The following is a 13,356-nucleotide window of genomic DNA, read 5'->3' as shown; positions in this document are numbered from 1 at the left end:
TACCTTCCACGCTCTTTCCTACTTTCATCGTGCATGAATGTCTTTCCAGTGTTTAAAACTTCTATTATAGGTATGAGAAAATTCTCAATATTGAAATATTGGAGAATGCTTGGTTGTATTTGGAACATAAGAGTAGAGAAGATCTGATAGCCGGGATGGTGATTTAATACGACCTCATGTATGAGAATATTTCCACTGAGGAAGGTGCTCTCATATGAAGCAGTATTCCTTCTGACCAAAGTCTTTAACTTTTTTCCTTGTGCAATTTGTTATATGATTTGTTTTGGCCGATTATAATACAGTGAATATTATAAATTGCATCAACAAAAGATCCTTATGCAGGAGTGTTCGTTCATTTCCTTTATGTTAATGATTTTTTCTTTCGTTGAACAGTTAATGAACATTTTTGCATGATGTACAAACAATCTATATAAACTAATGTATGAAATTATTCCTCAACAATTTTCTTGTATGAAGTATCTGGAATAAAATATCATCAGACAAAAGAAAAATGGCCGCACAACGCGCGAGTCACATTAATAGTTTCTCCGAAAATTGAAGAATAACTATCTCGTTGATTCCCGATTACATGTGTGACAGCCACCCTGCTGGCAACATTGAACATTTATGATCACGGCCGGTTTTAGACGCCAGTTCAATTAATACTATGGATCAAGATGGGCAAGTTGTAAGCCCTTGGAACAGCGAAACATGCTCCTTGTAGGCACTTTGTCGACGATTGCAGAGTACTAAAATAGGAAAAACATAGAGCACTAAACATGGTTAAGATCATCAGAGTTCTAAGCATGAAACAAGACCGTTCATGGAGTGGTTATCTTTCTTTGAAAGAGGTGGTTTCACTGCCCGTCGAATTAATGTATAGGCGGCAATATCTTTATGAATTCCCAAAATGATCAATCAGTTCAATATTCGTCCTTTTTTTTTGTTGGTGAACAGTCCATAATTTGTCCGTTAATCATCCAGAAAGGCGGATTAGTCGAGCTGTGCTCTAGCTATATAACTAGGACATCATTATCAGGCGCCCCAAGAACGACAAAACCGTGCCAATGTTTTAAGCAAGGGTGTCCATAGAATATTTAAAAAATGATTTACATTACTATTGAGTTAAAAGTGATAGGAAAAATCAAATAATAAGATATGATGCAATTGACAAACTGTACAGTCGATATATGTATATTATTTGTAGTTTGCGTTCCAACGGTATGAAATCCATTAAAAGTACTTCGTGATCAGTGCAAGCCGGCAATAGAGCGGGGATTAATCCTAAGGGATATTTGGTGGTTAACCGAAAGAGAAAAAAAGAGAGGAAAAGGAAGATAAGAATTAAAACGGAAACTGTATATGACTTTCCCTTCAAGGCCAAATTTCACTCGCTTACACGCACATAGAAAAACAGAGAATAGACAGACGGCCTCAGCCACCACTACATAATCTGCGCACGACTTTCCGTTTCTCTTCAGCTAATCTTTTCCCTCCATTGACTCTCTCTCTCTCTCTCTCTGTGTCTGTGCAATGGCTTTAGGCTTACAATGGCTCTGTGCCCAGCAAGAGGAGATGTAATGGGTTCCTCTGTTTTATCCTAACAGACCTCTAACCCGATAGAAGTCGGCTACGTTCATCCCTTTTATGAAGAGATGTTCAAAGTCCTGGGATCCCCCATAAAGGAGAGAACCGGCTCTCTTGACCGTCCAATTACGACTACCGGCAGTTTTTTCCAAACTCATACGTCTCCTATCCCTTCAGCTGCAATCTATGCTTTTCAGAACAGTGGTATGCCCACATTCTAATGTTTAATCGTGGCTTATTGTCTTGTTGTATGTGTATTTATGTGGCATGGAGCATTCCTAGATCACATGTTCCAGATATTATATGATCACTTTCAGATATATCGAATATCCTTAAAAAATAACAGTTCAAATATGTTTACGTAATCTTTTCATGGCTTTCAACCCTTATATGCTAGATGGAGCATAGTACGAATCGAAGCTTACATGGATTTGATACGAGTTTTCTTGAATGTCTGTCCTCTCATGTTGTTTTAACATACCGTTAATGGTTCACTTTATTTTGGATTAACTTGGGGGAAGCTCTACTTTTTCCTGTAAAAAAAGTAGCTTTATGGACTTACCGACGGTGCCTTTTCATTCTGCTGCGAGGCTTTGCTTGATTCAAGAAAAATACGATATAGTTATCTTATCAAACAGTAAACTCGCTTCATTTTTCCCGTTCTATCAGTATTTTAGGGGACACTCCATGTATTTTTCTTCAGTTTCGACCTAAATCCGCTGTTCATTATGAAGTCGGATTCTCTTGCTCTCTTCACAAGCTCTCAAACGATTCATGATCCATTTCCACAGATGATGATGTGCGGTAATAATCTTAACATGTGATCCTCGATTTTCTCACTTTTACCTTTTCTTTTCCCTCCATCAGCTTGAATCATTTTTTCACTATGTTGTTGAACAGGCTTCCTCTTTTCTTTTGGCTGTCTGGTTGTGGACCCTTTAGCTTGCTTTAGCATCAGAACCAAAAGGTTCTGTAAGTAACTGCAGATACAATATATCTGTCCATCGGTATAGTAAAGTTCTTCTCGGTGATCGCATTGTACATGAATGTTAGAAAGACAATTTTAGGACTCTCTTGTCTCTGTCTCAGGTAATTGTCCATCGATAGTTGGCCATTTATGTTATTAGGTACTTTGTTGTTGATAGTGGTCCAGAGTCTGCCTTTATAGTGGTGGTTGAGGACTACGACAATGTACCAATCTACGTGGGCATGGTAGGTTCACGAAGCGATTGACTGAAGACTGACAGAAAAATCTCAGTAATGCTTGTCAGCAGAGGTGCTTACGGCTATGAGAACAGTTGATTACTAAATCATCATCGAAATTCTGAAGAAAAACATCACACATTCTGACTATTTGTGTCCTATTCTTCCTTTCTGTCTGCTTTTATCCGTGTTCTGTTCTTAAACTCTCCTGTCCTTGCACTAACAAAGAACATGCTACCTATGTCGATAGTCGATCTTTACCAGTTGGTGTGCATCTCTACATGAATCTTATGCCTCAATCTTTACTTCTCTATTTCTCGATGTCAGAGCTTTAATTTGATTGAGATCTTTTCCATTTGAGAGTGACCTTAATTATCTACTATTTGGAAAACTCGACAGACAAGAGTATTGTGTGTTGTTGTGCCAAAGCTTTTTTCTGAGCGATTGAATGTGTCTGAATGTTTCTTTTTCTTCTTGACTGCAGGCAGCAAAGAGGATATATTTTTCGATTCCAGACAATGGCTAGATTCAGACAGCGAGGATGATTTCTTCAGTGTTAATGGCGGTAAGAAACTCCTTGAAAACTCTGTATTTATCATTTTCATGCCTTGCGTCCATGTGAATCATAAAGCCAAATGTTATGCAGAGAACTTATCATCAATACTCTTGAATACATCTTCTTCGATAGATGCAACTGAACAATTTCTTTGCCCGACAGATTTTACCCCTTCGCATGGGAATACACCAGTACACCATAGTTTCGCAGTGGTTAGGAGTAATTCCCTCATTAGCAAAAGATCTCTCAAGGACAAAACTTCTAAGTCGATCTCCAATCCTTTGCCGAAGAAGAAACTCGGGGAACTACTACAAGAAACCAGAGCAGAAGAGGAAACTGAAAGAAGAAAATTCACCGAGAACACAGGCCCAACCACTGTTTCTGGAGCGCCACAATATCCTCATGGAATTGTAGCACCCGAGAGACAGAAGTCAGGTCGATGCCTTCCAAATCTCGAACTGTGCCGCAGTTTCAGTGGGAGGAAGAAGCGGTCATGATTTTTCTGCAGGCTTGACATCATTAGAGTTCTCAATATATTCGAGATATGTTTACCTGATTATGAAATTAATAATCCTGAACTTACTCGAGCCCATTTATGGGTGTGAATAATCTCTGCAAACTGTTAATATAAGCTTTAGAGTTGAAGTTGCTGTACATATGCAATAAGAATGTAAATGCCAGACAGATCTTTCCAAAGAGAATATGGATTGATAACAGAAGAAAATCAGTCTAGAAAATGTTCAGTTTCTCCTATTGATTCCGGATAAGCGTGTTTTTTTTGGAACCTCGTAATAAATTTCATGAATTATAAGGAAATTCTACGGTTCATGACATGAACGTAGTATTGGGTTATTCGGGGGGATCCAACAATAATCCAATAATCAAAATAGTCTCTTGAATGGGTCATGACATGAATGATAGAATTTTCCGTAATTTATGTTTGATATTCAATAATCTGAGGAGACGATTGATAGGAGTTCTGTGCATTCTTGATTGATTGTATCTGTAGGATGTCAGCAGCTTGGTAATCGGGGTTCCTAGGAATCTATAAATTGTTGTAATCGTTAATTCAATCTACTATAGCTCAATGATACGTGAAAAAGCTCCTATGCATGGAGGAAGTTACTTAAGCTTTGACACAAGGCTTATTTTTTGATGAAGCACAATGTGGGAAATGGAAGAAGCACATACTAGTGGTTTGATAACTGGTTGTCCATTAACCCTCTAATAGATCAGTTTCCTAATGGCCCCCTATCTACTGGTATTTCTGCCCAGGCTACTGTTGAGGCTGCTTTCTCTATTGATCTGTGGAGGAGTGGCAGGAGTCGACACAGACATTTGATATTACTACTAAAGTTAGCTTGGATAGCAACAGAGATGACAAGATTATGTGGCTTGCTGACAAAAGAGGTAATTGTTCTGTTGTTGGTACATGGAAATGCTCTAAGGCACAGGGCTGAGAAGGTGGAATGGTATAAGTTTGTCTGGTTTCATTCTTGTGTGCCAATACATAGTTTCATCACTTGGCTGGTTTTTCTTAATAGATTGCCTACATTGGACAGTGTTTGTAAATGGAGGGGAGGCGTTAGCAACACTCGTGTTATCTGTTCTGCGTCCATTGAAGCTAGAGACCGTTTGTTTTTTGGGTGTGCTATTGCAAGAGAAGTGTGGAGGAGGATTCTGGTTATGAATGGTTTAGTTGGAGATGTTGATAACTGGAGTGGGGAGGTGAGCTGGGCATTGGAGCATGTTAAGGGGAGGTCACTTCCTGCATTACTGTATAAATTGGCCTGGCAAGCTCATGTTTATATGATTGTGGAAAGTTAGGAATGAGAAGATAACATACTGATCTGGTTCCTTCAGCTCAGAAGAACATTGCTAGTATCGAGAATGTTGTTCGAGGAAGGCTTTTGGGATTGCCTAATCTGCAGAGGAAGATAAGGATAGTACTTCACAGAAGATTGCTTGAAATATGGGGGGATCCCTCACTAGGTATACTGTCAGTTGATCAGTATTATCAATAAAGAGCAAACTTACAGATTAAAAAAAAAAACAAAACAAAAAGATACGTGAAAAAGCCAAAGGGGCACTAATATTGGGAAAAGGCTACCATCCGTATACGGTTCGTAAGATATTCATTGTCTGGATAAATAACTTGGGATGGGTCACACGTTGATTCAATGATCACATGACACATGAACCGTCCATGTAATGAACAATTGATTTCCCCTAATGGCTAATGGGACAATGGATCAGAAGGAAAAAAAGCCGGGAGTGCAACTAAAATGCGCAATATCAACATTTTCCTTAAATCCTCAACTCATGGCTGAGTGGCTATTTGACTTCCCAATCATAAGATCATAATTAATTACTATATTAAAAATTGAAAGAAGATTTTCAATTTTCAAATAAATCTCAATTACTTTCTTAATGATAAATATTTTTTCAATCCCGAATAAATATTAAGAGAAAGCTTTATATAAAATGAAAAATTTCTCCGTAAACTTTCTGATAAATGAAATTTTTATTATTTTTTTACACGTTCACGCAATACGCGAGACTGCATCTACGTTTTGTGTCTAAGAACACTACCAACCCAGGTATATGATTAATCGGTAATCCCGTGCTGCTAAGTGTTAAGCTAGTAGCAAGCAACAATAGGCCAGTAATCCCTTTTTCTAGAGTCCTTTCCCCATTAGAGTAGAGATGTTTTTGCGATGTTACCTTGGAATTCAGAAGCCTAATGGATCCCAAGTAGGATTGTTTTCACTCACAAGACTTGCACCCAAAGATTTTACTTAAGGAGATAATAAGCATCAGACGATTCAAATCAACCCACATTGGTTGGGCAATAATGTTTTCTAAATTAAATGGGCTCACTTGCTTGTACTTTTTGGGTTTGCTCATGCCTCGCCACGTGTAGAAATCAGAATCATTAAATTTAAAGTAAAATAATTTTTAACTACTTGACACCTGTGCATTGCGTGACCAATTTTTATATTGAATATTTAACATATATGAATGTATAAATGGATATAGATATAAAAAAGCTATATAATAAAAATCAAATATTTTATCAACTAGACATAATAAATACTACAAATTATGAAGAACTAAATATCATGATGGCAAATAAATATGTAATCGAGCCTTATGATTATATACGAAGATCATATGTATAGAGAGTTAATAATCCTATAGTATTAACCCAAGGGTTGGCATGCATGGTTGGAGGATTTGTCCCATGAGTTTGCTGAAAATTTATTGTGCGGTTGCAATGATTAGTCGTGCGAAACTCGAATACTCCTTATTACATATAAATTTATAATTTGCATTGGTACAACAAAAAATGGGGAATTTAGAGTGTAAGAAAAATTGTCATTTATAAAAAAGATGATGCAAAAAGCAAAAATTTCATTTCGTATTTATAGGACATTTGGTACATTGAACTCGAAAAAAAATATCACTTATATCTAGAAGTTCTTTCAAAATACAAAGAAATCTTTTAATTTTCCGAAAAAGTAATTATTTATATTATTACATGAAAATAATATGGACGAATAATCAAAATATTTCGAATATGACTAAAAAATAGTAAAATTCATTGAAGTGAAATTGAAATGTCAATTTAACATGGGGTTTAGGATTATCAAATGAATTGATTCGAGAAAGTAACGACATTTTATCAAGAGCTAAGGGTTTTCAAATGTGGCTCTCACGTTCCTCTCTTCAGCTTTTATATATTATATATTGATTGATTTGATTGATATTTTTCACTCTATTAACTGGGATTAATCTTGTTTAGAAAGATTAACAATTTTACTAAATAATTAATTACACCGCTCACTCGCTTCTTTCTCACTTTCTTTTCTCTTCTCATTTCAGTGCTGCCCTTTTGTTTCCTCTTCTCATTTCTGTGCTGCCCTATATTAATTAGGTAGACGCCCGCACAATGTGTAAAAAAATAATAATTTTTTTATTCAAATTTTACTATGGAACATTTTAATTTATTGGATAATTTTCTTTCAAATTATTTTTGATATTGTATTCAGTTTCCGGTTCTTAAAAATTATAATTGATGTACACGACATGTTTCGACCCTTCAGTATTCTTCTTTTTCTTATTGTATTTATGTTTAAATATATTACTTAGATCTTTAGTCTTTAATACATTTCACGATTAGAATTACATTTTTTAAGTATTTGTACATCCTAAGAATGATGTGAGCGGCTTCATTAAATTATCCATGCATTTTTGTAATACGGAGTTGATCCTCGGGCATAAAATCATCAACTATATCGGAGAAGGAATTTACGTGTTTGTTAACATGGATACATATTAACATTTAGGGAAATGATACATTTGGCATATATCTAGCTACTTCCAGTTAATAAATATGAAAAATGGCTTATGTTACTCTTTTTCCGGAAAAAAATATACTTCGAAAGAATTGCTTGAGTGGTGCAAAACTTTATTCATATTAGTAAAAGGAGTTTTGTGTGTAACGGAAGCACCACGCCAACACGGCCTCCTGAGATACCTAAATGAGTTTATCATTCATGGTAAGTGAACTGACATATCTAAATATACTAAATTTAAAAACGAAAAGTACCTCATACATATCTTAGATATATAATCCCAACGATAAGCAATTACCATCCAAGCATTTTGCCCACCTTTCTCTCAAGGTATGAGTTTCATATAATTCACGAACATATATCAACGTAATTAGATTAGTTTACATAATTATTATTTTGGGATGGACCACAAAGTGTTATTCTTTTTTTTTTTCAAAAGCTTTCTTGCAAGGTATGGCTCAGCAGCAAGGCTGCGCAGCAGTCACGAGGAGGCCGGAGCAGAGGCGAGTGCAATGGGCAAAACCGGAAGCAGGGTTATTTAACTCAATGCAAGTGGTGTGGCGAAGAGCAACAATATGGGTGGTTTAGCCACAGGAGCTGGAGGTATTCTTCATGATGAATCGGGTCGGTGGGTGATTTTATGCATAATATGGAAGCTGCTTCTTTGGTCGAGGCGGAACTCCGGGCAGTTAAATTGGGACTTGAGTTAGCCTGGGAGATGGGGCATCGTCAAATTATTCTGGAAGTTGATTCGGAGGTGGTAGTTCGACTCCTACAAAATGAGCGTGAGGAGACGGCTTGCTTTGGATCTGTCCTCAGTGACTTGCTTGTCATTCTCAATCGAAACTGGTCGGTTACGATTTGCCGTACGCATAAAGAAGCGAATAGATGTGCATATTGGTTAGCATGTCGAGGACGTTTCGAATTGGAACCCATAGGGCTGGTCGGCTTTTTATCTGTCCTCCTGAGCTTGACGATTATGTCTTCGGAAATGGAGTAGGGGCCAACTTCACCCGTTGGTAAATTTATTTTTTGAAAGCAGCAACATTTCGTCGTCAATGTTTAAGTGCTTTTTCATTTTGATCATTTTTTTTCATTCAATATCATCTTTACGTTGCACATTTTGTTCACTTCAGTCCTATCATTCACTTTTCCACCCAAAAATATTTTTAGAAATTATTTCAAGTTTTGAAAAAGATATTTTTTTTAAAAGAGTAAATTGATAAATTAGTCCTCCAGATATGCATGTTACATCAAATCTGATCTTAAAATTTTTTTTACATCAAATTGAACCTGGAGAGATTAAGTGTACATCAAATTGAACCTTGAGAGATTAAGTGTACATCAAATCTAACCTCAAGAAATTTTTTACCTCAAATTGAATTTTGTGAGATTAAGTGTACATTAAATTGAATATTGAGAGATTAAAGTGTACATCAAATCCGACCTCAAGAAATCTTTATATCTCTGTTTTTTTTAATTCTATCTTTTTTTTCTTTGTTTTACTTTTCAAAATCTGAAATAGACGTTTATTCAAATATTTTTGGAGGAAAATATGATTCTTTTATGGATAAGTGAATTGCAGGATTGCAGTGAATAAAATTTTTAATGTTGAGGATGATATCACGCAAAAAAAAGGGTTTTGGACAAAAGTGAAAAAAAAATACCTAAACGTTGATGAAGAAATGTGCCTTCTTTTTAGGCTTGGGCTTGCTGCATTGGTTGAGATTATTTGTTTTCGAATAAGGTTGCCCACTTGTTTGTCTTGTTCGCACGCATATGAATATGATCAAACTATCCATGAATCTACATCAATCTCAATCTCATTACCGTTGCATTGTCATCCCCTGTCATAGCTTCATTAGCGAGATCAGAAGTAGAAAATCCAATGGCACTCGCGTTGAGGTTCTGTGTCACTTCCGACTAAGTAATCTCCTCATTGAACGCTATGGCAGAAAAGGGTTCTCCTATAGCCCTTTTTTATCAAGAGGCTTAGTTCAAGGAGGTCCAATGGGAGTACATAGAGGTGTTGGATAGGCAAAGGGCAGGGAGAGCCTCGAATAGACGTCAATTGTGAGCAAGGTCGTGATCGATGGAGAAGTTAAGAGATGAGCTAGATAAGCACCTTCTTTATTTGAACTTTTAAGAATAAAAAGCGACCCTCTGAAAATCTAATTTGGTTAAGCATACCGAGAGCTTCCAGGATTATAACCGTAATATACAATAATTCTTGCAATGTGCTGAAAATAGCCAATAAAAAAGAAGTGCTGAAAATAATGTATATATAAATAAAAAGGATATAATAGTTTCTTCAATTAGATTTTCAGTAATATGAGAGGCTCACGAATGACTTCACCTCGTTTGGTTTCGCAATCAAATTTTTTAAATTTTAAATCTAACTTTAACTCTACTCACTACACAACAAAAATCAACAATACAATTATTACTTTTTCTTTTTTTTTTAATTTTTTTAACCATTTAATTCAAATATTTAATATTAAATTCTCTCAACTATTCATTACTTTTTCACAATTCAACAATACAATCATTACTTTATCTCAACTATTCATTACTTTTTTATATTTTTTCTCATAATTCAACAACATTATCATTACAACCCAATTAAAATCAAAATTCAATTCTACTTAACTCTAAAACTAAACACACTAGAATTTCTTGATTTTAAGTTTGAAAAAAAATTATTTTGAATCATAACGAGTATTAATATTGACCAAGTGGGAAAATTTTGGAATTTATATACGGCTATAAAGTGGGGTGCCGTTATGTGTTTTTAAGGTGCATAAAAGCTTGACAGAGATTCGCTCCATAAGAGACTGGCGGATAACCCAATCCACGAGTGCACTTTTAATGGGTTGCACTCCTCAATTGGTGGGTGTTGTCGATATAATAATCGCTACAACAAAAGTGTCAAATAGAGACGGAAATTCATGTCAATTTCGTCTCAATTTGGCGACGGTTTCTACCCGAAATTCCCTCTCTATTTGGAAATTTTGTTATAGTGAATGTTGATTTTTCACTTTAATGGGCTTATAATGCGAAAGCCTATTAGAATCACAATAAATTTTGTACTATCCCATTGATCGAAGGAATTAAGGAGAGGAAGCTACTATTGTAATTTAATCAATCGACCATGGTTTCAAGTAAAGTCTCAATCCATAGTTTAACATCAAATGCAATTACTCGAGATGACATGTTCAAGTACTATTATCTTGATTTGACAGAATTCCTAAGATTGAGATCTTTTTGAAATTCTATCATGATATGCCATGGATACCGACAAGGTAACAAGTAAAACTTCGGATTTTAATGACTGGTGGCAGAACAGTGGCTCCATATTCGCTCCAACTTTTGTTGGCATGATACCGCATAAGGATTAACTTCAGTTCGGATACTCCTTTAAAATTGAAGATTGTCGCATCATAATTTATCGGATAATTATCGACAACAAAATGATAAGAAACTTGTTAAATAGCAATAAATTTATTATTTAACAAGAAAGTTATTATTTTTAATATAATAAGATACTTACTAAAAATAAGAAACTTATTATTTTATAGAAAATTTATTATTTTAAATACGATAAGACTCTTTTTAAATAACAAGTTTCTTACTATTTAGTAAAAAACTTATCTGTTTTGGATCAACATTAAAATCTACCTTTTAAAGATGCTCATGATGCTAGTAACTCCGTACGAAATATTTAGCAAAAATATTATTAAATCTACCTTTTAAAGATACTCATGATGCTAGTAACTCCGTACGAAATATTTAGCAAAAAATTTGTCTTTTTCAGAGCATTCTTAAAATTCACCTTTTAAGGAGGTTCCTGATACTAGTAACTCCTTACGGTATATTTAGTAAGAAACTTATCTTTTTCAAAGCATCCTTAAAATTCACCTTTTAAGGAGGCTCCTGATACTAGCAACTCCCTACGACAATAATATACAATGGCATCATTACTATTTTATTAAATACAAATGTTTTTAGAATTAATACGTTTACATGATATTCATGTAAGAATTAGGTCCTCTTTCGTTCAATGATGTCGAAAAAATATTGGGTAATACTAACACACTATAACACACTATAGTGATATCTATTAATTGCCGTTAAAAGTCAAGAAAAATATAAGCTATGACACACTCATTAGAGAATTGCACACCATAATATATGTGGAGTCCCATCTATTATTTTCGTATGATATCATATAGGGCCCACTATACATCTTTATCCAAAAACATAATTAAAAAAAAAAAAAAGCAAAACTGAAAGCTCCAGCAAACCAAGTGTGAAAGGAAGAATTTTAGCCTGAAAAAGCGAGCTGCTGATGAATTTTTGGGGCAATCTTTCAGTTTCAGCACGTGACCTGCCTCCGGTCTTCCCAATGAAGCTATGTCTATCCATCTCTATTATCATACAATAATAGGAAATTCCTTTGGAAATATTATCATTATGAGACACGTTGTGTGCGCACAATATTGTGAATCGATCTTACACTATATATATATATATATATTGTGCATCGATATATATATATATATATATTGGATAAGCAATTGTGCATGTTGTCATGCTTGAAAAATGTCAATTCTCGCTCGTCGTTCTCATCCTAAAGATACAAATTCTGAAATTGACTTTGCGTCTATATATATGCATAAGCCATGCATATATCTCGTTGTAAGGTAATTATATAATCCTGCTAATTATGATAATATTATATGGTCATTCATTTCTGTACCTAATGTCTGTGAGTTTTACATGTCCACTAACTATAATATATGACATCACGGAGCAAGATATGTTGGACTTAACGGGCTAAAATGGAAAGGGATGAAAATGAGAACAAAAAATATATGACGGATCACGAAGCGAAAATGCGAAGTACATGAATTACCATCACTAGGAAAAATAATTACTGGGGGCCTGGCATAAAGAGCAAAACATGTGGGGATTTAACAGAGAAACGAAAAAACACCTAGGACCACATTAAATAGAGACATTTACGGGGGTAAGTTGTATAAACCATAATAAATAAATAAAAAGGAAAAGATGAGCTTCTGGATTAAACAGATGAATTCGAAGATAATGAACGCAATCGAAAGTGCGAACAATTAGCAAAATCTCAGAAAACAGAAGATTAAAAACTTATGAATTGAGAGCCACACTACACCAAAGTCGACTTTGGCCAATGTTTTTGCCCCGACGCTTTGCAAAGCGTCGCCTTTAATCTGCCCGCAGGAATTTTTCCCAACTCTTTAGAAAACGTTGGCATAGATCCATTTTAGGTGTCATTTTGAAAAAAGTCGGACTAAAGCGTCTTCATATGTCTACTTTTCCCCACTTTTTCAAAAACATTGGTCTAAAGCGTCTCCATATGCCTCTTGCAACTATCAAGGGCAATGTTATTTGACGCGTTGAGAGTATTTTTTCCTACGTTTTTTGCGTTGGCCTAGGTAAAAAAAACCGTTGACTAAAACAGATCTCATTATAGTGTCAAGTTGATGTCTAAGTTGTGATAATAACTTTATAGATTGAGAATATCTTGTAATATTACCCAAAAAAAAAAGAAGAAACCCAACTATTTCACACGAATTTCAAATTTAACCATCTAATTCTACTACTAACTTTACG

General features: G+C 35.1%; 1 protein-coding gene across 3 annotated transcripts; it reads left to right on the top strand.

The window, feature by feature from the left end:
• The first annotated feature begins 1,473 nt into the window (after nt 1-1,473).
• LOC116213112 (uncharacterized protein At3g27210-like) lies at nt 1,474-5,208 on the top strand. 3 transcript variants are annotated; one of them, XM_031547928.1, is made up of 4 exons: nt 1,474-1,791; nt 3,275-3,355; nt 3,509-4,756; nt 4,909-5,208. In XM_031547928.1, exons 1-3 carry the CDS (start codon nt 1,656-1,658, stop codon nt 3,841-3,843), a joined length of 552 nt encoding a protein of 183 aa, XP_031403788.1. In that variant the 5' UTR covers nt 1,474-1,655; the 3' UTR covers nt 3,844-4,756; nt 4,909-5,208. The 3 variants fall into 3 exon arrangements, with proteins under 3 accessions (XP_031403788.1, XP_031403787.1, XP_031403789.1); XM_031547927.1 differs by having other exon boundaries at nt 4,891-5,208; XM_031547929.1 differs by lacking the exon at nt 1,474-1,791 and adding an exon at nt 1,844-2,391 and having other exon boundaries at nt 4,891-5,208.
• The last annotated feature ends 8,148 nt before the right edge of the window (nt 5,209-13,356 follow it).

Source organism: Punica granatum, chromosome 7 (genome assembly GCF_007655135.1).
Source record: "Punica granatum isolate Tunisia-2019 chromosome 7, ASM765513v2, whole genome shotgun sequence".
Lineage (NCBI taxonomy): Eukaryota > Viridiplantae > Streptophyta > Magnoliopsida > Myrtales > Lythraceae > Punica > Punica granatum.
Note: the sequence above shows the minus strand (reverse complement) of the source record. Positions and strands in the feature narration are given on the sequence as shown.

Bases quoted from the DNA above. Each gene is read 5' to 3' on its own strand.
- LOC116213112 (XM_031547928.1), top strand. From the start codon at position 1,656: ATGTTCAAAGTCCTGGGATCCCCCATAAAGGAGAGAACCGGCTCTCTT. The intron at 1,792-3,274 runs GTATGCCCACAT...TCTTGACTGCAG, and splicing joins CTATGCTTTTCAGAACAGTG to GCAGCAAAGAGGATATATTT. The intron at 3,356-3,508 runs GTAAGAAACTCC...TTTGCCCGACAG, and splicing joins TTTCTTCAGTGTTAATGGCG to ATTTTACCCCTTCGCATGGG.